The sequence below is a fragment of the Columba livia genome, chromosome 16 (assembly GCF_036013475.1).
Source record: "Columba livia isolate bColLiv1 breed racing homer chromosome 16, bColLiv1.pat.W.v2, whole genome shotgun sequence".
Classification (NCBI taxonomy): Eukaryota; Metazoa; Chordata; class Aves; order Columbiformes; family Columbidae; genus Columba; species Columba livia.
In genome coordinates this window covers 15,136,413-15,163,727 of record NC_088617.1, presented here as the reverse complement: position 1 = coordinate 15,163,727, position 27,315 = coordinate 15,136,413, and the positions used below count along the sequence as shown (strand labels likewise).

At 51.1% G+C, this 27,315-nt stretch overlaps 2 protein-coding genes across 20 annotated transcripts in view; both read left to right on the top strand.

Moving 5' to 3' along the window:
* Nucleotides 1-14,777, top strand: part of EPB41L1 (erythrocyte membrane protein band 4.1 like 1) — a 71,515-nt gene extending 56,738 nt beyond the window's left edge. For 4 of the 16 annotated variants that reach the window (XM_065032739.1, XM_065032741.1, XM_065032736.1 and 1 more), the window contains 10 exons: nucleotides 275-2,959; nucleotides 3,520-3,627; nucleotides 4,813-5,211; nucleotides 6,638-6,748; nucleotides 7,154-7,234; nucleotides 7,408-7,470; nucleotides 8,386-8,481; nucleotides 9,469-9,549; nucleotides 10,509-10,625; nucleotides 11,738-14,777. In XM_065032739.1, coding sequence (XP_064888811.1) covers nucleotides 275-2,959; nucleotides 3,520-3,627; nucleotides 4,813-5,211; nucleotides 6,638-6,748; nucleotides 7,154-7,234; nucleotides 7,408-7,470; nucleotides 8,386-8,481; nucleotides 9,469-9,549; nucleotides 10,509-10,625; nucleotides 11,738-11,746 — 3,750 coding nt within the window. In that variant the 3' untranslated portion in view covers nucleotides 11,747-14,777. The remainder of the gene's footprint in view (nucleotides 1-274; nucleotides 2,960-3,519; nucleotides 3,628-4,812; nucleotides 5,212-6,637; nucleotides 6,749-7,153; nucleotides 7,235-7,407; nucleotides 7,471-8,385; nucleotides 8,482-9,468; nucleotides 9,550-10,508; nucleotides 10,626-11,737) is intronic. The other 12 variants (XM_065032745.1, XM_065032748.1, XM_065032747.1 and 9 more) reach the window with 8 other exon arrangements.
* An 812-nt stretch (nucleotides 14,778-15,589) lies between these two features.
* Nucleotides 15,590-25,341, top strand: AAR2 (AAR2 splicing factor). 4 transcript variants are annotated; one of them, XR_010466677.1, is made up of 4 exons: nucleotides 15,590-16,420; nucleotides 17,896-18,125; nucleotides 21,058-22,443; nucleotides 24,937-25,341. XR_010466677.1 is itself a non-coding variant. In XM_005512215.3 (3 exons), the coding sequence occupies exons 1-3, from the start codon at nucleotides 15,661-15,663 to the stop codon at nucleotides 21,223-21,225; spliced, it is 1,158 nt and encodes a 385-aa protein (XP_005512272.2). In that variant the 5' UTR covers nucleotides 15,591-15,660; the 3' UTR covers nucleotides 21,226-25,341. The 4 variants fall into 4 exon arrangements, 1 of the variants encoding a protein (XP_005512272.2); XR_010466675.1 differs by having other exon boundaries at nucleotides 22,744-25,341; XR_010466676.1 differs by having other exon boundaries at nucleotides 21,058-24,724.
* The last annotated feature ends 1,974 nt before the right edge of the window (nucleotides 25,342-27,315 follow it).

Genomic DNA, 27,315 nt, shown 5'->3' with positions numbered 1-27,315 from the left:
AGTGAGCCACCGCCCAGAGTAAAACATGGTCCCTGGAGAGAACAGAGGGACTCAGTCCCTGTTACGGCATCAGGCCCCTTATTTTCAGTCCCTTCTCTCCATCAGTGAGTTGCCTGGCTCTTTGTATAGACCCTGTCTCAGCTTTTGCTCGAGTAATAATAATAATTTAGTCAGCCCTGTCTGAGGCAGGTCAGCTTTCTGTTACTCATGACAGCAGTCATCAGCAGTTAGGTAATGTTTGATTCTAACTCTTCTTGCTCCAATTGCAATGCAGGGCTCGGAGCACTGGGTATTTATAGAGAGAGAAAGTCCTAGGCTGGAAGTGGTAGCTCTAAAGAAAGTTCTGGGAGTCAAGAAAGAAGAAGCACGTGCAGGTACCTCAGAGGTGGAAATGAGTGCGAGCATATCGAAAGTGGAGGTGGCAGTAGGTAAAGCCAAGGAAGTGGCAGGCCAGCAAGAGCCAGCAGATGCAGCCCTGGATACCCGGACGAGAGCAAAAATGATCGCTAGTCCAGAGGATTTTGAGTCTGTCTGGGAGGATGAGATCTATGAGAAGGAAACCAGGGGGGAGCCCAGCCAGGAGGCAGAGTGCCTGCCAGCTGAGAGCTCAGAGAAAGAGCCCCAAGAGCAGAGTGAGGAAGCAACTGCCAGTGAGCCAGGTCTGCCCAAGCCATGTCAGCAGCCTGAAGAGAGGCAAAGGGCCAAGATTTTGAGGCCAGAGCCTCCCCAGGGAGAAAGCAAAGCGGTCTCCAAGGAGCATGCTTCTGCAGCCCCCAGGATGCAGGAGGCCAGAGTGCCAGCCACAGACCTTGTTAAAATTAAAGTGAAGGCTAGTGACGACAGCTCAGAGACTTCTGCAACCCAGAGGATCATCTACTTAGGAGATCCAGAGGGAGAGGAGAAGGACAGTAAAGCACACCTGCTCTTGGAGACTGGTGGGCAGCTTGGCTTGGAGGAGAGACCAGCAGCCACCACAAACACATCCGAGGAGAGATCTGGGCATGTGGCACCTGTGGCAGAAGGGTTCCAAGCCCCTTCCTCAGCAAGCCAGCAACAGAAGACAGTGTATGGAAAATCTGCTGAAGCACTGGAGCAGCCTGGAGCAGGCTGTGATGGGACCAGCGTGGTGGGACGTCCCATCTTGAGGCCGGAGGGTTGGCTGCCCCTACAGCAAGAGAAGACATCTGCTGGGTTGACAGACTGTGAAGAAGCCAAGGTAGGTTCCAGAGAGGTGGGACCAAATGAGATGGAGCTGCAAAGCCCAGTGGGAGGCTTGAAGTTGCGTGGCCTGGCAGGAGATGGCCATGGGGCTGAGGAGCACAGAGGGAAGCCAGTACAGAGCCCAGACATCTCTATGACAATGGAGGGGCTCTCGGGGGGGACTGGAGCAGACAGCAACAAGAAGGAAAGTGCCAGAGTGGTTCTTCAGATGGAAGAGATACAGGCCAAGTCACCTCCATCAGCTGTGTCTCAGCAAGGCCACCCTCACACCACCGCGGGGTCGATAGGGGATAAACCCAGCACTCTTGCTCATACGCCCTGTCCACAGCAATCCAGCACTGTCCCTGCAGAGCTGGCTCCAGGCACTGAGCCTGAGGGCAGAGACCCATCCAGGGGCCCCAGCCCTGTACAACATGTGGGCTCACCCAAGGACGTAAACCCCTCAGCGGAGGTGGCACGCAAGGAGGCAAGCCCTGTAGGAGGCAAAAGAGCAGCCAAAGATGTGATCCCTGTAGCAGATGTGGCAATAACCCAGGGCACCAATCCTGAATCTGACGAACAACCCCAAGACATGGGCTTTGCTATGTGGAAACCACATCAATATGCAAGTCCTGTTGCAGAAGGACCACCCCAAAACACAGATTCTGTGGGAGGGCCAATCCAGGTCAGAGACCTGGCCACAGGAGGGGTGGCCCAGGGCGTGGACTCTGTCACGGTGAGAGCAGCCCAGAGCAAAGTCCCTGCCACGGAAGAGCTGCTCCAGAGGGAGAAGCCCATCATAAAAGAGCTCTCCCAGGACATAAGGCCCACATCAGGGAAGCTGACCAGAGATGAAGACTGTGGGATGGAAGAATTGTCCCATGTCAAAAGCCCATGCATGGAAGAGCTATCTCCCAAGCCAGAAGAACCAGAAAAACAGACTGAGGCCATAATAAGAGATGTGCCCCAAGAGAGTCTCAGGGCTGGAGGGCTGCTCCACACTGCAGATCCCAAAGCGCAAGAGCCACCCTGGGACCTGGAGATTAGTGTGGGACAAGATCTGCAGGGCATGAGCCCTACAATAGGAGAAACCACCAGGGATAGTGATCTTGCTTTGGAGCAGCCACTGCAGGATAAGTCTCCTCCCAAAGAAGCTGACAATGTCCTGCAATCCCACTCCCCTGTAGCGGGATTGTGTCAAGGAAGCAAGACGTACCAGCTCTCTGCCTCGATCTATGAGGGTGGGGAAGAGCTGCAAGTGAGCAGTGGGACACATCAAATAGAGTCTGGGTTGTTGACAGGTGTTGCTGGGAGGACAGGAGCTGTGTCCCAGGAGCATGGAGATGTCACTGTGGCCCCAGGTAGCTGGCAGGAAAGCAAGAGCTACAGGAAAACCTCAGTGGCCTCTAAAATTAAGATGTTCGAGCAAAGCGAAACGAGGCGAAGGGCAGCCCAGGAAGGACAAGAATGCGTGCCTGAAGCTGAGACATCAGCAAAATCAAAAGGGAAGACAGGTCTGGCACAGGACATGCTTTTGAACACAGGCCTTGCCTCATCACCAGCGGTGCCGGTCACTCCAGTGGGACCTGCGTCCTGTGTGGGCTCCTTGGCCCTCGGGCAGGGGGCTGGTTCAGGAAACACCTCCCAGCCTCGCTCTCTGAAGGGTGATGTTTCTGTTGACCTGGAGCACGAAGGAGAAGACAGTGCTGACCTGGCCTCCCCTGACTCTGGCTGCGAACTCACACTGGCAGAAGCCGTGGTAACTGTCCCAATGAACTGTCCGGATGGAAAGTTCATGTGCATGTTGTGTGGCTCTTTATTATCATGTTCAGTGGCTCCTCACACATCTGTTGACTGACAGCAGTCGCTTTGCATCCCCTGTCCTTTTATGTATGTGTGTGTGGTCAGGCTTATTTGCTGAATGCAGACCCACTGGCCAGTTGGTTCATCAGCTTTTGTTTTGTGATACCACCCCGACATTTTGGCTCCCTGGAGAATGCTGCTCACTAAATCTGAGAGTGGGCACCCAAGCTTCATGTCCAGGAGCAAGAAAGGGAGACGGGGGGGTGGCTGAAGGAGCTGCAACTCTGTCACGGACACGCACACACACCTAGCAGCAGCGTGCCCATGCTTCCAGCTTCGCCCTTGCATTTCTTATGTTGATATCCCTTCTTGCTTAGCTCGCCGGCCTCACCCCCCTACCCTTGTCTTCAGCAAGCTGGTGGCTGGATGATGAAATAGCTTTCTTTGCTCTTGTAAGTGCTAGATCAGCTCCTGTAGAGTTCATTTCCTTACAACTAACCATTTTCTCTAATCCAGAGCAAATCTCAGGAACCAAGTGGGGAAGAAAAGGATTTATCTGACGCATCAGTAAAATCCAGCCTGAAAGAAGAGAATTTAAAGACTGCTGTTCCAGTGGTCTTCCAGGTCTCAGTGCTGTTTTACTAACTGCTTCTTACTGTAGTGTGAAAGCTCACCTTAACCAGCTGAGGGCTGTGTGCTTCCAGCTCCTCTCCCCATTGCAGAGCTGTTATGTATATATTTATACATACACACACACACACAAACATGTATGCAGGTGTGTTCCTCTTGAGTTTGTTTGACACCCTGTTTCTCATACCTCTCAACCTCCCGGCAGTGCCAAGGGAAGGTTTTGCCGGCACAGCCTGGCCCGTTGTGGGCATGGCTCTGGCTGCCAGTGCTTGAACCAGAGTCCAGGAGGTGGGTTTCTTCTGCCATCAGTGGGCTTAGGGAGGGAGAACTGCCTAGAGCGAGATGCAAAGTCCAGCATGGGTTTAGATTTCCCATGGCTTCATGGCAAAACATATCGAGGGGAAATGTACCCTCTGATGGTGGAGTTGAGAGGTATGTCTGTGTCTGGAGAAGGGCTAACAGAGGGAGGTCATCCCTTGGCTCTGACGTTGCTGTCAATTACACTGATCAAACGCTCAATGGGGTCATCCCTAAGACTCACCCCCAGCTGTGTGAGGCCTCTGGATGGGAGTGTTGTGTTGGGGGGCAGCTCCACCCCCGGCGTGCAGGCTGGTGGGCGGCCCTGGCGGGGAGCTGCTCTGCAGGGCCCACGCAGATGCTCAGTGGAATTGGCACAGTCCTTTGCTTCTCCTTCACCACGCGTGGCTGATGGGACCCTTTTCTTTCAAACTCTTCTCTCTTTCTTTCTCTTTGTTTGTTTGTTTTTGAGTGCCCAGCCTTACTGACATACCATAGCACTGGTGTCTGAGCTGTTTCTGAATGTCTTAACAGACATGTTTTGCATACGTCTGCTTCCACTGGGTGCACTGACGTGTTCCCAAGCTGGCCAAGCTTTTCTGTGTGAGTGACCCTTTCTTGAGATGGTTAATTACCGAAAGACTTCTGGCAAAATCAGATTGAATAACCCTTCTCCCCCCACCTCACTCCTGCAAAGTCGCTGCTGTCAGAAAGGTTTCAGTCTCCATGCTTGAGCTATGTTTGACTCGACTCTGTGATGCTGGCTGTAGCATTCTTCCTCCTCCTCCTCTTCCTGCCCTCTCCCCCGTCGGCACTGCCAGCGCGGCCGCACCATGTGGTGCTCACTGTCTCCGTCTCTCTCCGCCATTGTGTCTCATTCAGAGAGCGGGCTTGAGGGAGGGCACCGAGGAGAAAGCTAAGCCACCTCGGCACAGGGCTCCCGAGAGCGACACCGGCGATGAGGAGCAGGACCAAGAGAAGGACTCAGTCTTTCTGAAGGACAACCACCTGGCCATCGAGCGCAAGTGCTCCAGCATCACGGTCAGTTCGACCTCCAGCCTGGAAGCAGAGGTGGATTTCACAGTGATCGGTGACTTCCATGGCACAGCCTTTGAGGACATCTCCCGGAGCCTGCCCGAGCTGGACAAGGACAAGAGTGAAATGGAAGACGAGGCCCTGGTTCCCTTCCAGCACACTGACAAAGTGGTTCCTGGACTGGAAGAGGATGTCAAAGGCAGGGAGAAGATCTCTCAGCCCAGCCCAGATGTCTCCCAGCTAGAGGTACACAGGGACGCCTTTCCACCAAGACTGTCTCAGTGCCATCACGCTTCTGTGTCCCTTGTCCTGCTGCCCAGTATTGCCTTGTTGGTGTGCGCTCCCATGTTGGTTTGGAAGAACATGCTAGCTTTCAAACATGCCCAGGTTCTTGTCCACTGTAGCAGTTTTCCCGCAGTGCACCCTGTCACCTGTTGCATGGCTCTGTCATGTGTTTCGTGCATCTGCTAGCCAGGAGAAGTCATTGTCACATCTTAATCCCTTGCGTTTGGCTGCCTACCCTGCCCCTCACACCACTACAGCATGTCAGCAGCTGGGAAGGGCACGTGTCACTAACCAGCAGCTCTGTCCTTGTGTTTTGCATGAAGTCAGTGACCAGTTTGTGTAATGATGAGGAATGTGCTGCCAACTAACCTCTCTGGTCATGCCAGGGCTGGGAGGGATTTGCAGAGTAGCTTGTGGGAGCCACTGCAAAGCTCGTGGAGGGTCACTGCTATGCTGGGAGTAATTATAACACGGCTAAGAAAAATGCATGCAGCATGCAGGTGGAATTGAGTATGTGCCACAGGGAGAGGACGGTAGAGCCAGCCCCAGCTTGGACAAAATGTAGCCTTGTGTCTGTGCTGGGCCAGGGCCGTCTCCTGCCCCATCAGCACCGGGGCAGCACTCCAGCCCTGGCAGGTAAGTGCCCAATGCTGCCTGGAGCTGCCAGGGTGAGTCCAGACCTGGAGCCAGGAAAAAGCTGTGGAATTAGAGGGATCTTTCTCTGACCCAGCCTGGAAACGCTTGTGTGGAACGTCTGACACCATGAGCTCCAGCGTCACAGCGGTGCCATGGGCAGGGGTGATCATCTCCACGGTGCCCCATGGCTGGCGCCGGGCAGGGAGACTGTTGGCTCAGGAATGCTGAACACTGGATAAGCATCCGCTGTGCAGGAGCCCTTGGCAGCTCCAGTTCCCTGTATCAGGGGAGTGCTGGATACCTGTCTCCATCCCCTCAAGGTTCTGACACCTCGGGTGTAACCACAGCCATCAGGAGCTGGTGCAGGTCATAAACCTGCTTCAGGGAGTGAGAGAAATGGATTTGGTGGTTCTCAGCCACCTTTTGAATACGAGTTTGACCTAACCCATGATGTCTATAAATCTATAAAAAAAAATCCCTGAAGACCCTGGGGACAGAGCATCGGGTCTGATTTGGGGTGTGTCAGTCACCCAGGGCATTTTGCATGGTGGCCATCCGCCCAGGGCAGCAGCCTGGCCTCTGCTCTTTGCCCACGCAGGGCTCAGTGTGATGCCCGCAGGACGTTCTGTGTGTGTGGCACTGGCAGAGGAGTGGGGTGGGGATGCTCTGCGCATGGAGGCTGGTGCACAAGGAGCACTCAAGGCTGTTGGCATCATGCCCCAGTGCCTGACTTGCCGTGTTTCTTCTGCAGTCACCAGCCCCGAAAACGGATGCTGTCACCGTTGGCCTGGGGCCAGGCATGAAGAAGCCTGAAGCAGACGGCTCTGCTCCCCACCGGGTCAGCACCACAGACGCAGCCCAGGTGACGTGGTGGTTCCACCCTCCTGTGGCCCTGCTCCCCAGTGGCCCTGCTGAGCCCCTGTCCAGCAGAAGCTGTCCCCAGGCAGCAGCGCTGGGAGGGCAGGTGGCTGAGCAGGGCAGTCAGGGGCCTCTGCTCACCCTTGTTTTGCTGGAGTCCCCAGAACATCAAAGCCCACCCAGAGCTATTCTGTGTGCATCCCTGGCCCCGTCTGCCATGTTGCTGGGCAATGCTGGCACATGGGATATCTCCATAGGGTGACAGCCACCACACATGCTGCGTCATGTGTGTCTGTGGCTTCATGGCCGTCCCCAGCTTCCCCTGGCAGCAAGGATAGCCACACTGTCCCTGTGAGTGTCACCCCCTCCCTGTCACCTCCAGGCTCACCAGGTCCCTTTGCCCTGGCAGGTGGAAGGAGGCACCCCAGGCAGCAGGGACACCGCAGCCACTGCTCACGCTGGCACCGCAGAGACAGCACTGCTGGCCTCAGTAAGTAGGGCTGGCCCTGGGGAAACTGCTGTCCCCTGCAGTCCCTCTGCTCCAGAGAGGGTGTGCTGTGGCAGGGGGGGACCCTGCCTCACAGGGATGTCTGTGGAGGGCAACCTGCTGTGTTTGCCACCGTGTTGTGTCGGAGCCAACATGCTCGTCTGCTCTTCTTTCAGGATCACAGCACCAAGGCCGGGAAAGGGGCTGTTCCCGTGACGGACCTTCGCTCCCTCTCACCGGTGAGGGGGGGGACGTGGCACCACCAGCCAGGCCAAGTGGTGGGGAGAGGGGGAGGCAGCCCTGTGGGGCTGGGGTTGGTCGTACAGAGCCCCGTCCTGTGTTCCCAGCACTGACACCCTGGGTTGATGTGTTGGTACTGGGAAGAACAGAAGGTTGGGGAACAAGGTGACAGAGGCCCCACTGCCCATGGCCTTTCTCCTGTGGCCTTTCTCTTGTGCCAGACAAATGCTTTGAGCTGGAGGAGGAGAATTCCTAAAAAAATAGCCTAGTTCCTGGTGAAGTCTCCTAGCAGGCTGAGGTATCTTCAGGCCTGGGTGTCCTGCCTGGCCACACAAGGCCACACACAAAGTCTCCAGACTTCCAGTGGAGGTGAGGGCCATCAACAACCCTCAGCAGCAGGTCTTCCTGAATAGAGTGATTTCTTACTCAATTGCCTCATTTCAATGGAGTCAAGCCTGGCCAAACGCCACGTGCTGCCCCAGGCTTGTCACTTTGCACAGCTCAGAGAACATACCCAGCACTCTGTGGCTGGGCCACCAGCGCAGCCTGCCCAGCCCTCGCCATGCAAAGCAGGATGGACAGAACTAGAGGTGGCCTGAGAACTCTGCACTTAAGGTGGCCCTGAGGATGGGTGGGGAAGAGCAGAACACAGCCATGGAATCATCTCCCCACTGCAGATGCCCTTTCTTGCACCTCTGGACTTGGGGTGGCTGTGAAAACCTCCCTGGCTTCTCAAAAAAACCTTGGTCCGGGTGGAAGCACGGTGCAGTGTCTCTTTTTTCCCTTGCCACTCTCTCCCCTCCTGTGCTTGGCTGAGTAGGTGCCCCCCTATGGGAGGTCCCAGCTCTTCTGGAGCCAGCACTGGGGACTCCTCTGTGGTGGCCCCACTGATGCTGCTGCTCTCTATCTGGCAGATCACCAGCAGCTCTGCTGGGAAGGATGTGCTCACCAGCATATTCAGTGCCACCGCAGAAACCCTCTCCACTTCCACCACTACCCATGTTACCAAGGTAAGAGCATCTCCAAAGGGGACAGCTGGGGGGTTCCTGATGCAAGCCACTGGAATTTGAGGATGGGTGGATTTATATTGTGGTTGGTACAGCTCCTCTCCTCCTTACAAGCTTAAAAAGTGTATGCTGTCCTGTCAGGGATGGCAAGTCAGCACAGCACCCCATGCCTTGCTCTGAGCACCCCATGCCTGGCTCAGCTCTGCTGTGCTGCCTGTCCCACCCAGCCAGGTGTGACCACGGGGGGCTGCAGGCAAGGGCAGCCAGGCATCGGGTGTTTGTCACCTGTGTACCACCCACGGAGACTGCGAGTGTTCGCACCTCTCCTGTGCCCACCTCTCCTCTTTGGGAGGGCAGGGAGTCAGTGGGGTGAAAGGGAAGAGCAGCGTGCAGTGTCACTGACCTCCTGAAGCCAACTGCAGGGTGGAAGGGACTCCAAATTAGGCTGCCAGCAATGTGCTTGTGAGTTCCTGCTCGTGCAACTGGGCTGAGTGTTCCCAGAGGTACCTAAGAGCCAGACCCCAGGTCCCCTGGCCCAAGAAGCCCATGGCATCATGCATCTCACCTTGTGTCAGCTGTGGGAGCCGTGTAAGCGTGGGGTGTATTTGGTTTATTAGAGCTGGAGTGGTCCAGGCAAGGAGGATTGATGGTAGGAAATGAAGAAGACAAGGATGCATTAGAGGACCTCTCATCCATGGCCATTTAATTCCCAAATTAAGTGCACATAAATGAAAGCAGAAGCTCAGTGAGGGACCTGAACAAGAAGGAGGGGTGCTCAGTACCTGCCACTCAGCCTTTTTCCTTTCCTCCCCACCTGTGGCCAGCTGTATCTTGCCAGTTCTAACCATGCACTGAGTCAAGGGTAGTGGGAGATGATACACTAAATTACAGGGGGAGTTCCTAAGGTGATGCTCCCATGGGCAGAGCTACATCTGCTGGGAGCTGCTTGTCAGACAGCTGTGGGTGAGTGCTTTCCTTCTTGTTGTACAGACTGTGAAAGGAGGTTTTTCTGAGACCCGAATAGAGAAGCGCATCATTATCACAGGAGATGAAGATGTGGACCAGGACCAGGTAGGAGCAGCAGGCCCTGGCTTTGCCCAGCTCTGGCTGCCGCCAGCTACAGCACTGCATGCTGCTGGGTCTGGCTCATACCTGTTTACTCCTTTGCTCCAAAAACTGACCCCAAGTTCCCAAACCTATGAGCTGTGTCTGCAGTGCAGGTCCCCGTGGGGTGCAGTGGCACCCACGTGAAGCCCCAGCCCAGCTCCCATCAGCACCCGCTGCAGCACTGGAACAGTGGCAAAGGTGAAACCTCAGCACAGAGTCCAGTGGTGGTGTCACCTTTTTATTTCCTTAAAACAGGTTTCCAGTTGCCCCTTTTCTGTTGAAATACTCCAAAGCGATGCAGGTTCTTTCTCTATTTCCAGCACAGTCTTACTACAGGTTAACTCACTCCAAGTGATGGTGTTTTGTATCTGCCTCCACGACAGAGGAACAGAAAGTAACAAATTTTCGATGAAATAACAGATTGACACAAGTCTCTAGGGCTACCAAGTCACTTTCCTGTGACCTAACCATTTGGGATTCGTTGCTTAAGAAGAAAAAATAAAGAACTAAAGCATTTAAAAGGCTGTAAAATAATTTTTATATATTTTTAGAATTAGAATAACAAATTTAATTAGATTATTTTGTAGACTTTCTAGGGTTTTGCTGCAGGTATAATTGCTGCTGTTCCTTTGCTTGGGTTTCAGTAGGGAACCTGGGACATAGCGCGTCTCTATGGAAAAAAAAAACAGCAAGAGAAAGGCAGTGTAAGAGATGTCCCAATGGTGTACAGAACCTGGATCAGTGGTGGGCTCCAGCCTCTTCTGCCAGGCTCCTGCAGGTTCAGCTTGAACCTCTGTATCCGTTTCCTCCTGAAATACTACTCATCTTCAGCTGCTTTCTCTCCACTGGTTCTGCCTGGCTGAGAGCAATGTACCAGATTTCAGGGAAGTGATGATAAATGCTTTCATCCTTCTGGTTTCTAGGCACTGGCTTTAGCAATCAAAGAGGCAAAACTACAGCATCCTGACATGCTGGTAACCAAAGCTGTGGTATACAGAGAAACAGAACCTTCTCCAGAGGAAAGGGACAAGAAACCTCAGGTAGGTGGAGAAGGTACCAGGTGTGATTTATACCTGTTGTGTGAGGGGGTGGATGTAGCTGGGGAAGTGTCTCTGATCCCCAGCAGCTGCAGGTGCTGGTAGGTGTTGCTGCTCCTCAGCACTGAGCGGCAGGTCTTGGCCAGCAGTGCTCATGTGATGGTGGCTCTGGGCATGCCCACCTGATTCTGGTTAGAAAGCCAGTGCCATGCCACCTGCAGATGTCACCTTGCTGTCCTGCTTGGCAGAGGGGTCAGAGTCATTTGCATGTAAAGAAGAAAGGACCTGCTTCCCCCCAGGGCAGGGAGGGAAGGAGGTGATACCAATTTTGTGGATGGGCTGAGAAACATGGCTACAGGTTCGGCAGAGCTGGTCCAAAGTATCAGAACAGTGTCTGCAAAACAAGAGGTTTCTTTAGTTCCAGTCAGATCCCCAGGTTGGCTTTTTACACACGTGCAGGTGCAGGCAGCAGCACACAAAGTTTGCACCCCCCTGCAGATGCACCAAAGCAGTCACAGCCCCAGACATTTTCCCTCAGGGCAAAGCTGGCTTGAGGAATCCTGCCCTGCTCTGACCCCGTTGCTCCCCCATCAGCTGGGTTGCTGCAGCTCTGCCGTGGTGGCACAGCCCAACAGAGCTCCGTGCAGGACAGCTGGAGGGCAGGAGCACAGTGGAGAGGAGAGGGGGAGCTTCTAAATGCAGCCGCACTGCTGGAAAAGGTATGAGGAACTCTGGCACCAACCAGGCTGCAGGTGCATTTCGAGAGGCCACTCGGAAGGTCAGAGGAGGCTCTTGCATCTGCTTAGTCTGACCTTCTATGGCACAGTACAAACAAGCAAGCTCAGACACTTCTGCATCACTTCGGGAGCCACCCCATTTTCACTGAATGTATTAAAGTGAGGAAGCAGTGACTCCCTGGTGTCTCCCCCGTACACCAACACCAGCCCAGTAAATTAAGAGTTCTGCTAATAACCAAGGTCCTGGTAATTAAGTGCAAACTGTGGCCCCAAGTGTTTGCAAATTTACTGCCCAGTGCCATCCTACAAAGAGGACACCCTTTTGTAGCCAAAGAAATCAATCCCCCATGACTGGTCATTTCTATCTGCCTTGTACAGGAATCTTGACCAACATGTTCATGGAAGTCAGCATCTGCATTCACACCTGGAGAACAGCGGAGAAGGAGCCTTCATGCTGGATTTGTCAGCAAGACATAGACATCCTGGCTGCAATGTTCATGGCAAGAGACAAATTTTTTTAAAAAAAAGGAATAGCAAATATATTATATATATATATACGTACATATATATATATATATATTAAAAAACCAGGAAACAAAATGCATCCTTGCACTGCTGCTATATGCTGGAAATGAATAGCAAACAACACCACCAACATACAAAGCCAACCCTCTGCAGTTAAATTGAAGAATTTACTGGATTGGTGATAAAATAAGATTTTAAAAAGTCATAATAACAATAATATTGTTAGTAATACAATAAGCCACCATCTTGCATGTTACATTAAAGCATACACAATCGTGAGTTCATTTGTTGCACACTGAATGGAAAGGAAAACTGCTTTGCAACAAAGCAAGAAATAAGCAAACTGAAATAAAAAACCACAAGCAGAAGCAAAACCATTCCCCACTTCTGGAAAGAAGAGACAAAAATATTGACTATATTACCGTAGAGTTATTTTCCGATTCACAAGTGTCATTTTGCCTTTCTCATTCCATGCTGGTTCTTTTGCATCTTTTGGGGTTTTGTTAACTCTTCCCTGTCTGTTCCCTATCTTCTTCTCTGTGCATTTGTCCAGCCTCTTGTTCTCTGAAGGTATTTAAGAATGGATTTCATTTCAGATAAAACAAACGATATGTATATGGTTTCTCATTTATAAAAAAGCAGACTGTAGGGGTTTCATATGGATGTGCATTTAAGTTATGTATATTATTATATATAACAAGGGGGGAGGGAGGGAACAATATACTGAAATAATTCAACAGTGCTGGTAAATATGAAGACGACATTTTTAAATTATTAACTCTTTGATTGACTGTGGTTGGTGTATTTTGAGACTCTTAGATCACACGTGGGACTCTCAGTCCTGCAAGAGGAGAATGGGGAGGGTTTCAGCCGCCGTTGTTTGGGAGGGAAAGGGAGAGGGCGAGAGACGGGAGATGTCTCGCCGGCTGATCTGCAGTGTATGGGGGCTGTATTTGGAGGGCCAGTGGTGACTCGGAGGGGCAGGGAAGGAGGCTGGGGCTGTTGCTCCAGCAGCTGACATGGGAGTCATCTGGAAACAAGGCAGCAGCAACAGGACTGCGTTCATTGCTCCTCTTCAGCCCACTGAGCCGTGTCAGTGTTTGGGGTGGTTTTGCTTTGTTTCTGGATCCCAGTAATGAAGATACTTGAGCTTTGTAGTAGGGTCAAAGGCAGAGGGGTTGTTTCTGCCCTGGCTGCCCTGCAGCCCAGGGTGTGATGGCAAGGGCTGCCCAAGGCGCTGTGGGCTGGTGACAGTGGTGGCAGGGTGATGGCAGTTCCTTCAGGACCTGCCTGGGGATGGACAGTGGAGAGACTGTGCTGTCTTCATCCCTGCAGAGTGTCCCAGGCTGGACGAGAGAGCCCAGGCCCTCTGCCTAAGAAGGTGGGTGTCGAGGAGATGTCCGTGGAGCTGCCTTCCCCCAGCTCATCCCAGCTCAGCCATTAGCCACAGGCTTCCTCTACAGCTGCCTTTGGAAGGGGATCATGGGCCAGGACCAGGGCCTTGTACACTGTGAACCAGGCAGTTAGGGTAGACTTGGAACCAAAACTGAAAAGGAAAGTAAACAAGTTTCCTTCTTGGAATCATCTCTAGCTCTGCAGAAACAGAAGGGCCCATGATTCTGCACCATTTTGCCTTTAGTCTCCCACCCCTCACACAAACTGTGCCCAGAAATAGGTGCATTTTGCCAGGTCCTGCAGTGACTCAGAAGATGACAGTGAGCAGGAGAGCCTGCGCTGCGAGGGTGTTCTGGGCAGACCCTGCTCACCGCCTCTGCTCTCCTAGGAGAGAGCCTGCTCCCTGGCAGCTGCGGTTCACCAGTTGCTTGCTATTATGTCCCTGTGAAGTCTGTTCTCTCTGGCAGAGAGGTTTCTCCTGAAAGCCTGAAAGACACAAGCACAGGCTGCTTGGGAAGTGGACAGAGCTGCTGGCTGGTGCCGGTGCTGCCAAGTTGTGAGGGTCTCCCCAGCACCTTCAGGTACCTTTAGAAACCAGACTCCCAACTGAAAAAATAATTAAGCCAGTTGTAACGAGGCTACTTTTCTCTCTTTTTTTCAGTAGACCCAAGCCAGCTGCGATCAGCAGTGGCATTTTCAGAGAGAGTGGCGGGGTCGGGGGGCAGAGGACTTGTGATCTGCAGATGGCACTGCTGTTCATCAGCCACTGCATATTCAGATGAGCCCACCTGGCTTTGACACCTTTACAACCCACCAGAGGCTACTGTGAAACCAGATACTTGCTTTTGACTTTGTGTACAGTTATGAAATCAAAGGTTACTGTTAAAATTAGTGGCCTTACAGAGTTAGACTTGATGTGTGCTTGGACTGAGATGAGTTACATTTGGAGTGAGCAGATCTGGCTCACTCATCTGGCTTCTGCAGCGTGTTTAATGGGTGGCAGTGTTTAAAAACTATTAAAAAAAGAAAAAAAAAAAAAAGTGAAGAAAAAAGCTCACTCCTTTTTTGCCTGGCGAGGTGTGGGTTTCTGCTGCTCGGCAACAACCGAGGCTCCCGTGGGCTCAGCAGCCCCAGCCTGCCCATCACCTCGCTCTGTTTCAGATAGCTGATTACTACTTGTTTTCTTCCAGGGGCCTTTCTGCTGAAAGGGGCGGGAGACATGAGTGCCTGTTTTTACCCAGTCCCACAAATTCATTCCAAACCTGGCCTGCGATCGCATGAGTAACAATAAAAATAATAATAATATTTATTTTTATTTGAGAAGCACCTTACCAACCAACTGCAATGCTCTGTTGTTCCTTCGCTAACTCTCCTTTTCCCTTGTTCTCCCTCTCCCCCCTTTGGTCATACTCTTTTTCAGTGCTCGGTGGTGTATGCGTGTGTGCTCACTGTTCTTGTAGTCAATAAAAGTGAAATAAATGTGTTTGATGCTAAATCAGCTTGGGGCCTCAGTGGACTCTTTCCTACCAAGAGGACGGAGAAGTGAAGGGGGGACCTGGCAACCAGGGTCTCTGCACATGGAAATACTGGATTCTGCTCTGCCCAAAGCGGAGGTGCTGCCGGGTCGGGTGTTGTGGCTGTTGGAGCTGGGACCGGCTTCGTGCAGCCGCGGCCAACCCTCGTGCGGCCGCGTGGGCCAGCGAAGGTGGTTGTGAGGATGCTCGGGACACAGGAGTCGGCAGCTGCCCCGAGGACCCTGACTTTGTCCTCCTGGAAGGGAGGACGTGGTGCCGTGGCGGCAGCTCCCACCGCAGGGCCCGGTACGTCTGTCTCGCTGTGAGGGTCCCTGTGTGTCTGTCGCGCTATGGGGCTCTCAGTCCACCTGTCCTGCTGCCGGGCTCTCCATCCCCAGCTGGGAGGGCTGGGGGCCCAGGCTGAGGGGGAGACTGTCTTTGAGAGACGCTGGGTCAGAGAGGAGCAGCCGCCAGCCATGCTTGGGGCCTCAGTGGACTCTTTCCTACCAAGAGGACGGAGAAGTGAAGGGGGGACCTTGCAACCAGGGTCTCTGCACATGGAAATACCGGATTCTGCTCTGCCCAAAGCAGAGATGCTGCCGGCCCCAGGAGGCCGAAGGGGAACAGCCGCCGGGTTTGGGGTCTTGGGTGAGGGCACCCCAGCCCGCTGGCCTGCAGTGAGGGCCGGCACACCCATCCCGGGCTGTCAGTGCCGGCGGCTCCCCGGATCGGCCGCGGGCGGGATGCGGCCGCGTCCGGAACCGCCGTGCGCGGAGCGGCGGTGCCACACGGGCCCTTTTCGGGGAGGACCGGGCGGGCTCGGCGGCGCTTCCGGGCGGTGAGGAGGGCCCCGGTGGCGGCCGTGCCATGGCGGGCCCGCGGCTGGAGCCCGAGCTGGCCAGGCAGCTCTTCTTCGAGGGCGCCGCGGTCGTGGTGCTGGGTGTGCCCGAGGGCACCGAGTTCGGCATCGACTACAGCAGCTGGGCCGTGGGGCCCAGGTTCCGCGGCGTCAAGATGATCCCGCCGGGCGTCCACTTCGTGCACTGCAGCGCGGGGCGGGCGGGCGGCGGCCGCCGGGAGACGGGCCCGCGCACCGGGCAGTTCCTCAGCCTGCGGCGGCGGGAGGTGCGGCTGCTGCGCTGGGACGCCGCCAGCGAGGCGCTGGGGCTGGCGCCGCCGGCCCCGGGGCGGGCCGAGGCCTTGCGAGAGAACCTGCAGGACATGGACCGGTTCCTCGGGCCCTACCCCTACGAGACCCTGAAGAAGTGGGTCTCCCTCACCAGCTTCCTCAGCGAAGCGCTGGTGAAGCAGCTGCAGCCGGAGAGCGGGCAGATCTGCGCCTTCTCGGAGGTGCTGCCGGTCGTGGCGGGGCGGCTCAGCAGCGACCGGGCGGAGCAGCGCGGCGCGGCCCTGGGCGCCGAGTGCCGGAGCTACGCGGAGGGGCTGGCGCGGCTGCCCCGCATGGAGCCGAGGGCCGGCACCGAGATCAGGTTCACGGAGCTGCCGACGCAGATGTTCCCCGATGGTGCTACCCCGGAGGAGATAACCAGGCACAGCATGGACCTCAGCTACGCTCTGGAGAGGGTGATTCAGCAGCGATATGCCAGCCAGCCTCTGGATCTGCTCGGTGAGTCCCGTTTGTTGCCTGGTAGAGCCCTGGGGTGCTTGGGGAGAATGAAGGCATTTCTCTGCAAAACGAGAGCTCGGGGATGAAACTTGCACCTGTTCTGTGGGCCCTGTTCCCGGGCACCCTGGAGCATCTCTCTGAATCGCAGGACAGGAGTTAGTGACTGAGCTTTTAGCAGCTCTCGGGCCTGTTTCAGGTGCACTGGTGTGAGGATGAGATGCTCGGTGTCCGAAGCTGCCACGTTTGCCCCTCTCGCTCCTGAGTGCCGCACTCAGAGCCCAGATTGCCTCAAATCAAGTCAAAAGCAGCAATCGCATGTTGCCACGAACAGCATCTCCTGCAAATCGGGCCTGTCATCTGGCACCAAGCTGGCAATCTGCCTGTTAAGTGAACATCTGAGAACAGAGGCTATGGAGGCCTGGAAGCATTGAGTGGGGCTGAGCATTTTAATTTTCAGATTGTTGATCCCATTTTGGTGATGAGGTGGTATGAGATCTCGCTGCAATCAGTTCCCGAGGTGGGAGCCAGTCCCCTCCCTGGCTGGAGCGGTGGCAGCTCAGCTCTGGGCAGCGCTTGGGGTTTGCCATCCATGGCGAGGGCTGTGCCTCCCCGTCACAGGGTCTTTTAGTACTTGCCAGCCTTTGTTGACAACCTCCAATATGAATAAATATGAAATTTGTGGCAGTCCTGAAGTGTGGTTTAGTTTCATGGCAGGATGGAGGGCTTGGCAACCCAGCTGAGCTGGAGCCTCAAGGCTACTGAGGTTTGGAATAAGCCTTTGGTTTTCCTGTCTTCCTTTTTTTTTTTTTCTTTTGTATATTAATATTATATAATTTATTCTTTATCAAAATTATCAAAGACAACTCTAGGATATACAAAAACCAAATTACTTCAAGAAATGATGATGCCATCATTCTGGCAAAATAGCTGATGCTCAACATCCAGTGAGATGATCCCTGGCTCTTAATTTGACGAGGAAGAAACATCTGTTAATGTGCTGCTCACCTCTCCCAGTGTTCCCACAGCCTTTGTGTTGAAGGGCAGCAGCATTTGCACTCCTGTGTGGGGTTGGAAACCCATGCACAGGTGGAGTGAGTGTTTGCAGAGTAACAGCGACGTCTGACTTACTTCTTTGAGTGTCATTTTGAGAACACAGATGACACGGGAAGTCCTTAGGTGGCTGTGTGCTCTGATTGCCAGTGAAGTCACTCTCCAAGGATGAAAATTACCATTACAGGTGGCCCTGCCTGGATTAGTCTTTGCTTTTCCTCCAGCTGAAGAGCAGAACATTAGTAAATAGTGTTTGGAGTATTGATTGCTATTAGCAGAATCGCTGGAGGGCAGATTGCTTATGCAAAAGGCAAACCCAGAGTTTTATGCAATCATTTACAGAGTTTTTGAAAGGGCATGTACCTTGGATATGTTTTTAGTCTTATGTGTGTTTCGTTTTGTTTTCCTGTGCTGAATACACACAGCTGAGTTGCAGTTTGCTTTCATCTGCTTCCTGATTGGGAACGTGTATGATGCATTTGAACACTGGAAAAGACTCTTAAACATCCTGTGCCGATCTGAAGATGCCATAGGAAAGTACCAAGACCTTTACATCAATCTCATTTCTGTGCTGTATCACCAGCTCGGTGAAATCCCAGCTGATTTTTTTGTGGACATTATTTCCCAGGATAACTTTCTAACCAGCACCTTACAGGTACGTTTGTGGCTATCTCTTGAAAAATGGGAGCAGGAGAAGAGGGCATACAGGACATCAGAGCAAATTTGGGGAGAAGCTGCAAAAGGAATTAAGCTTCTGTTGAGCTGCATGGGAGGCAGCGAGCCTATCTAAGCCCACACATATTTTCTTAAACTTTTTCCCTGTATTATTTACAAAGAAATGCCATTTGCTTGTCATTGCAGAGTTAGATCTGCTCCAGCTGTGCCTAGAAGAGTCTAATGCAGTTTAAAATTGAGTTAGGCCACGTGCAGAGAGGCCAGCAAAGCGAGGTGGCGAAGGGGAAGGCTGGTGAAGATGGCTGCAACACAGAGAGGGGACGCTGTCTTTTTTCTTATGCTTTCCTTGCAAACAGTGCTGAAAGTAGCCTGCTACCTCGGCGTGCTTCCGGAGTTCTGGAGTGGCGCATCCAGTGTGGCTGGACTGTACCAGCATACTTCTTCTAAAAATTGTTAAGGCTTTTGACTACCTTAAGCTGAACAGCTATGAGAGAGGCTGAGCAAGTGCGAGATGATGTCTGTCAGGTTATTTTTTCCCAAATTCCATTAATTCTTAAAACCACAACACAAAACTTTGGCATAAAAGATTGCAGAGAAGTTGCAGTGAAAACTTATTGAGCTTAGGACATTGATAGCATTTAAGAAACTTCTTCATTCCTGTTAGCCTTAAGCAAAGCTGAAGATTTTCTGTAATCAAGTTGTTAGTCAGAGGGCATTTATGGTCAGTCCAAAATGCAGAAAACACTGCTGCTGCTGAGACTGTCGTGGGCACACTTGCAATTCAGCACTAGCAATACCAGTTACTCCTGCTGATTGTAACCATGCTAACAGCTCAGCAAACAGCCCAATCAAAACTTGCTTTACAATTAAAAACAGAAAAAAACCACACACTAGATACACGGGTGAAACTCAGCAATGGAAACGTAGTCCCAGCAGTTGCTTGCTGCACATCACTGATGCCTTCGCCTGTCTCAGGGAGTACTTGCATTTCTGTACTTGGAGTTACAAGTTCTTGCTGTAGATTTGGTGAGAGGGAAGATGTTTGTTTTTAATTTGCTGGGTATAGCTTTAATTGCTTTAATCAAGTCACTTTCTTCACTTTTTTTGAATTTGGATTCATAGAAGTCTTGATATTTTTATTTTATTTTTGTTGGTGTTTTTTTCCGTCCCATTACAGGGTGGAAAACCTGCCTCTTTGCAGGATGCTCCCAGTGACACTTTGAACTGTCGGTTTACAGCAGTACAAAGAATGCCATTCTTTCCACCTGAGGAGCGTTTTGGAAGCACCTGTCTTGCTGTTTTTTGATACCTGAGTCTTGTATGCCCTTGAATTTCATCAGTCTGTGTTTTCCCACTTAAGCAGTGGAAGCTGCTGCCTTTAGGTGGCTGTGCTGGCTTCAGTGATCACTGTTAAGCCCCAGCAGGAGCCACCACATTCCTAGTAGCAAAGAACAAATTTGCCTTATGGTTGAACGGAGCCTTTCCTTGCTAGAAGTTCTCTGTTTCTGTGCTCCTGTGGGATTTCCCCGACGTGCTCAACTAGCGCCAGGAACCTGAGGGACGCGCCTTCCCAGCCAGGCTGCGCGCACAGCCATCGCGGAGCCGTCTGACTGCACGTGGGCAGGTGCAGCAGCACAAGTGCAGAACGGTGTGGGGGGCGTATTATCTGGGTTCGCTTTTGCTCAGCTTTCAATACAGCAGCTTTATTTCTGGAGTGTGATCTAAGGCAAGACAATTACAGCATAACCTCCACTGAATATGCAGCCCTAACAGTGTTTAAAAAAAAAAAAGATGAAATAACTAATTTAATGTGCAATTCGTTGAGGAAGAGTGGGACGTATAAGCTTTTGATCTTCTTGTTCTTAATAGTAGCCTTGCTGTGTAAGGGAGTTCTGTTACAAAGAAGCAGTTTCACAGTAGAATGAACAAGGGAAAGACAAATTATCATAAACAAGGCGATGAGCTTTGCTGCTCATTGTCAGTGGTTTATCCGGCTGTCAGTAGGTCTCTCCCAAACACCAACCTGCTTTTTCCCCAGACGCCTTTTCCTTCATTTGCATCCTGCAATTATTTTTCTTTTTCTTTGGCTTTGAAGTAAAAGTTTTTTTCCTATGAAAGTGAATTCTGGATCGCAAGTTCAGAAGAGGAGCAGAAGCAGGCTGATGAGAGATGGGTTCTAAGGCTAAATGCCCCGTTGAATCATACACAGGTGCTTTAGGTCTCACAATGCTAACAGAAGCTGTGAATTTGTGAAAAGATAGTAGGTCTGTGTGTGTTTGGATGATGGAGGAACTGCCTTAGAGGTCAGTCCAGATTTCAGTGCCCTGTGTTCAAGGGAATGGCTGTGCTGGGGATAACTGGACTTTCTCCAGAGAGCTCCCCTTCTTCGCTTACCTTCAAGGTCATTTTATTAAGTTTCCTCTATATCCTAATATAGAGGTGTTGGTGATACCGTATTACAAAAATAGTTTGGGGAGTATCCTGGTCCATCCAACCATGAAAACAATGCTGCAGAATTGGCTATGTTGCAGATGAAAACTGATAGTCCTCTTTGTTTTTTTCCTTCTGCTCAGATATTTTTCTTTGCTTACACTTAAGAGTAGTTCAAATTCCATAGTACATATTGAATTACATGTACATTCCTGCTTGAAACAAGGTTATTACCACAGTGCAAATATTTCTAACGCTGACTCGGTGGTGTGAGGGCAGGGTGTCTGTCTTGACTCTGGGATGAGAGGAGGAGGGAAGGCTTGGTTTAGGTGGCTCCAAAGCCGGAGTTGGTTTTCAGGGTGGTAGATCTCTTACTAGTGGCCTAACCTGAAACTTTTCCTGTTGATGACATCCTTATAGGAAAGAGATGCAGAGCTTGGGCCGTGGCTGGGTTCTCACTGACCAGTACTCTGTTCTTCTAGGTGTTTTTTTCCTACACATGCAGCGCTGCTGTTGACGGGGCCCTAAGGAAGAAGGCTGAAAAATTCAAGGCTCACCTAACGAAGAAATTTAAATGGGACTTTGAGGCAGAGCCTGATGACTGCGCTCCTGTAGTGGTGGAACTTCCTGAGGGCATGCAGGTGGACTAAACAAAACAAAGTAACAGCTTTTTAAAATAACTCTCCACATCATCCCTAACCTTGCCAGCTTCCTAGAGTCTGTTTCTGAAGCTGACTCCTCTTGCTGCTGTAGAAGCAGATGTGGAAAACTGAGGAGGATTCCTAGCTTTTCGAGGGAACCAGAATTACTGGAGGAGTTTGAGCATTGTCACACGCCTGTTTTGGACACCTTGTTTTTTGCCCCGGCTGTTCTGCAGGTTCTCCTCATTCTGTACTCAGCTGACCTCTAGATCCCTGATCCCTTCCGTCCTCCTGGGCTGGAAGTGACACCCTGTTTGGAGAGTGTCTGTGGCTTTACACTTGAAGCCTTTGCTGCTCCCGTTTGATACCCCGTGAGCAAGGAATGTGAGCCCATGTGACTGGGCATTGCACCTTCGACAGCCTTGACCCCAGGCTGTGAGCTGAGCCTTTCTGCTCTTCCAAGGCTTGCGTAATGCAAGGGGTGTAACCACAACTCTTTCAAAACTGTATTGGATATTTATGCTGCTTACTGTGATTTGTTGCAGTGATCTGTTGTGGAGGAGGACTCAAAGCCACAGCAAAATTCCTCCCATTTCATACCCCTAATACTGAGGTATCTTATTCCTCCCATTCTGTTAAAGCCTTTTGTATTTACTGCTGACACTGTTTAGCCTGATGTAAAAGGAAGTTTTACAGCTTGGTAACAAGAAATAGAGTTATCGGACAGTGGTCACCCAAGTCTTGAAAAAGATGCTGTCTTGTTAGAGATAGAAGATCAGACTTCACATGAACTGGATCATCTGCTTTGTTATAATTTGAAATCTTATGTATTTTCAGTTCTTTCTCTCCATTTCCCGCAGGTCGGCTGTAAGAAAACTTGTGGTGCTTGTTCAGAGCTTTTACAGGGACTTGGTCTGACCACTCGCTACTGTTCGACTGCTTCAGGAATTTGTCTGTATACATGTCCAACAAGTTAACACTGTTTGTTAGACTTGTATAGTTCAAAATAAATCTCAAGAGAGCCTTTCCAACAGAAAACATCTGTATGAATAGTTTTTTTAGTTATTTAGCCAAAGCTGATAGCACAGTGACACTGGCCTCTCTTTCTCATCGGGATGTCCAGTATCCCCAGAAGTAACATCACAAGGTTATCTGTGACATCCAAGGACAACTCACAGTAAAATGATACATGGCATGGCACAAAGTGCAGCGTGTTCTGGGAAGGAGGTACGTGCCGAGGTGTTTCCAGATAATCACAACTTGCCATGGGAACTGACTGTCAGAAGCCCTTGTCTGCAGCTCGGAGCTGTTTCTCCCCGTTCCTCAAGGGCTCTGCACTCCGTTGCTCTGGTGTCGCGGTTTGTCCATTTTGAATACACTGTATTGACTACAGGCCCTTTTGGGAGGTTACTCCAATGTGGCAAGTGTTTTGTTCTGTGCTTTCTTGTCCTTAACACCCGCGAGATGTTTTGTACTGTACTTTGACTGCTCTTCTCTTGTCCTCTTGCTCTTTGTTTGCACCCCCAGGCAGTGCTGTCTTTGCAGTTGCCGATTGCACACGTCACTTCTAATGAATGGTCCCAGCTTTGATGAAAGACGCCTTTTCAGTCTGTTGGCTCTTTACGCCAACCTGATGACTGGTTCTGTTGCTTTGGAGCAGAACACCAGCCACCGATTTAAGCAGCGAAGGTAGCACGGAGCCTGGGGAGCCGCGTGTCTGGAAGAGGGACGAGCGCTGTGCGGCTGCAGAGCAGGCTGGCCTGGCAGAGTTGGTGCCGTGCGGGCTGGCCTGGCAATGCTCCCACTTGTTTGATGAATAGGTTCACTTGAATGTCTCTTTGTTAAATTCAAAAACAATAAGTGAAAATTAACTTCTGAAGTGCATAAGAGTCAGGTTCCCATGATGGGTTACACTTTTAGCAACTGAGAAAAGAGAATAGAATTGTACTTTGATTGTGGTTTTTTTCTTTTTGTGAGGTTATAACAGAGAGAGAGAATCTCTCTTATCAGACCCACAAAATGGGTGGGAAAGAAAAAGGCCTTTGGGAACACGGTGCCTTTGTTAGATGTGAAACAAAAGCAGCGAACTTTTAGCTAAATACAGGTTGATGTGTGCAGAATTCAACTCCGTTATGTGAATCAATTGCGCACTTTGGGGGAAAAGGGAGCCTGTCACATATGAAGCAATATATGTCGGATGTTTGCAAGAGAGGGCTTATAAATTTGGGAGGGAGAAGAGTGCTGTTATTGCCACTGGAGTCATCAGGAAGGAGGGTGTGAAAGGAAAGCAGTAACGTGTAACGGAAGGAGTATTTTCTTGTCCTTATATAGCCTTAGGCCAGCTATGGCTGTGATGACACTACCCTTACTTCCAGCTAAGATGAATACAATGATCTGAAAGCAAAAGAGAGATTGCGTGTGTGTAAATACGCATTGCTGCAAGCTAATGAAGTGTAATATGTGATGTGTTTGCAACACTGATTCAGCAGTGAATTCAGGTCAGGACAAGCAGCTTTTGCTGCGTTGTGAAGTGGCGCTGAAGCATGAGATACATTGGCCTCCTGCTTATGTGGAGAGTTGTCCAGATGCCAGAGTTGTGCAAGTGAGGCAAATTGGCATCATTCCTGTGCTGCGAAATGCTCTCGCTGCTTTCACTGCACATTGTGTTGGAGCGTGGGCCCTGCCCAGCGCCGGTGAGGTGATCGCTTGGGGATCAGCAGTGGCGTGAGCCGACCACTGGATACACCTGGAGATGCACAGCACACTGTTTGTTCGTTGCAAAGCCCAGTGTCAGTGTATTCAAACATGAGAGCTGCTATTTCTTTTGTTGTTTTTTTCACTTTCCTATAGGCTCCGTAATGTTAGCCAAGCCAGAGTTTGGAGACTGTGGTATTTATCCTGTATGTGGCCTCTGTGTTGTCCAGCACCACACCAAAGACTTGCTTTTTGTTTCATCAACCCTGCAAATTTAAAGATGTGGAATGTGCTGCCTGAGGCTGTAGAAAGCTGCCTTCTTATCCCAGTGTTGTAGTACATCCTTTTTTTTGTCGGGGAGAGAAATGGCACGTCTTGATCTGCCGGTTCATGCAGCTTCCTTTGCGATTCCCATGACCTCCTCCCCAGCTGCCAAAAAGGTGGACAACTTCTGTCTTTTCTCAGGTCAATTGCTGCTGATGACTTCACGTCACTGAACAGCCAAAGTGTAGTTCAGCGGCTCAGGTTGGCTTTATGTGCCAGCTCTCTCAGCAATGCTTTAGCTCCTGTGACAGCAGTGCTTGCAGAGATTGAACAGCACCAACCTTGTACACTGTTAGATGCCACCCAGACATGTAGAGATGTTCTTGCCCTCTAAATGCAAACTAAAGACAGATGGGAGCAGGTGGGGAAGCCGTAGAAAGTGATCAGTGACTCTGTGTAGCTTGTTAGTGTTGTGATTTTAAATCTGAAGTGAACTGAGGGTTACTTATTATTTGAACCACCTTGGTGCTTTCACTTTTACTGCTTAACGGTAAGTTTAATTTTTGATTATTTGCTCATTATTTTCTTATGGTAACCCTAGCCTTTCTGTGTGCATCTTGTTTCAGTTCAAGTCTTTTCCTGTTTTTATTAGGCTTTTTGGTGTTGTTTTTTTTTTAGTATTGTACTGTTGCAGAATAAGTTTAATCAAACTGACTTTAAATTGTATTCTATTCTGTTAGCTGTATTGTTCTGTTCGAACAGGTGAGTGGCCAGGCCTGCTGGCATTCCAGGCTGTGTGTCATGAACTTATCTTAACCTGGTTGCTTGGTGACGTGGCGAGTGGGGCTTGAAGACCAGTGCCAGGAGACAGAATGGCAACTGCGTCAGCAGCGTCTGCCAACCATCAAGATAAGGACAGCAAAAGAGCTGCCTGGAGGATGGAGAGAGTCCAGTAAGACACAAGGAAGCCCCAGAGTTACCACTGGGCCAAAAGGCGCATGGATTACACTTGAAGAGTGAGTGCAGAGACTGAGGGTTTTAAAGCTCAAACCTGTTTTGCCTTGGGGTCCCTCCCCTTGAGAAGTGCCCAGTCCAGACTGTTTCTTTGCTGTATCTTTCACTTTGTTTTTTATTTTATCTTTTGATTAAATTATTTGTTTAAGCACAGATGTCTGAGACTGTGCTGTGGGAAACCTAGGGTCAAGAACATTTCATTAACAGTACCCTTATCTTTCTAATAACAAGCAGTAGGCATCCATTTGCCATTTGTGCCTCTAACAGCTAACAGGAATGAGAGATTTTTCAGGATCTCTTAGGCATATACCATCTTTGTTTAGAGCAATGTTTATTTCTCCTACTGCTTTGAGAGCTCGACATAGATTGTGCCAGCTGCTGCAGACAGAGCAGCTGGCACTGAGCTCCTGGAATATGGAAAAAGATGAAATGGAACATCTTGATCCATTTCTCTGAAAAAGGAAATTATCTTCCCCTGGTATTGCTGTTCATTGTCAAATTAAGCTATGACAGCGGCTTATTCTGCAGCTCCGTTACTATAAAAGGGATGTGCCGTGAATGGTCATTCCTTCCCAATGTGCTCAGCTATTTCATAGCTATTTCTGCTCCCCCTCCTGCCCCCCGAGCCTGCGTGCTGGGCAGGGCTGGGCTGTGGCCGTGCAGGAGCCTGGCCTGCGGGGTGCGTGCTCTACAAACCACCAGTGGAGCTGGAGCAGGGGTGGGAGGATGCTCCGTAAAGCATGGGCTGTGCTGGAGCCTACAATTAATGCACAGGAGGCATTGACTGGGCAGGGGCCTCATTAAGAGAGCGTTAATGAGCTGCAAGCAGCCTTACTACAAATAAACTCCAAATGGGTTAATCAATAGGAGGAAAAATCCATATATGCAAACTATCAGAGCTGCTGCTCTGGATGTGTTGGTCCAACTTGCTGCCCCACCTGCCCAGACGGGTCTGTTCTAGCTTGCTTGGGGGGGGCTTTGTGTGTTCATGAGGACGGGGCTGCTGTCAGGGTGCAGCAGAAGTTGACCCTTTCCTGGGGTCCAGGTACGTCCCTGGCCAAGCAAGTGCCAGGTCTGCACCTTGTCTGCTTCCAGCAGAGCTGAGCTGCTGCTCCAGCGGCACTGGTCCACAGCGGCTTGAGGGGCCCACGGATCTGAAACAAGAACGCTGCGCTCATGCTCGTTACGCCATGGTTGCAAACCAAGGCAGCCCCTGCCAGGTCTCAGCTTTGCAGGCAAGAAGTGAGAGGGAGCGGGGAACGGGAGCGCCAACTTCTCATCTCCCGCGGCCATCGGCAGGGCTGTGGAGCGGCCTGGCTGCCAGGTGGTGACTCCCTGTCCTGCGTGAGACCAAAAGGGATGATTAACTGAAGTGCAGAGAAGTTTCCCAGGCTCCAAACTGCTGAAGCCCTAACACTTGAATGTTTTCCCCCTCTGTGAGGAAGTTTGCAGCTCAGTCACTATCTTACAGATGCCACACAAGGACCCGGTAGGAGGAAGGTGCCGACAACCAGGAGCGCTCCCGCAGTGTCCCTTTGCCGTTTACTTGTTGTCTTTTTGCCTGTAAAAATTATGTCTCTTCCCCCCATAATTATTAAATAGTTCAGGACATAACTGGTATTGGTGAAGGACGAGTGGTGAGAAGAGCAGGCGCTGGGCGGGGAGCGGGAGGTGGCGGCTGCTGGAGCTGCTCACACCTGGCGCTGGGCTGGGCCAGCATTTGCCTGGGTCTGTGCAGCACTCGCAGGTGGAGAGCCGGTTTCACCCCGTGCTGCAGGTTTCAGCACTGTTGTTTGGTTTGGTTTTGTGTTGGTTTTTGTTTGTTTGTTGTTTTGCTTTTTCTACCCAAAGGCAGGTTTAGCCACATATATGTCAGAAGTGGATTTTTAGGAGCAAATGTTGCTTCTCCCCCCAGCTCTGATCACTGTGACTGAATTCTTTTGGATGAGATGGGAGCATAAAGATAATTACTATTATTTTTATACACTGCAATACATTTAAACCCTAATACAGATGGCAAGTTTCATATCTACAGGTATTTCTAAAATAAATTTTTAAAAAGTAAATGGCCATTGATTTATATTCAAAAATCCCTTATTTCTCCCTCTGCTGGGGAGCAGCTGGAAG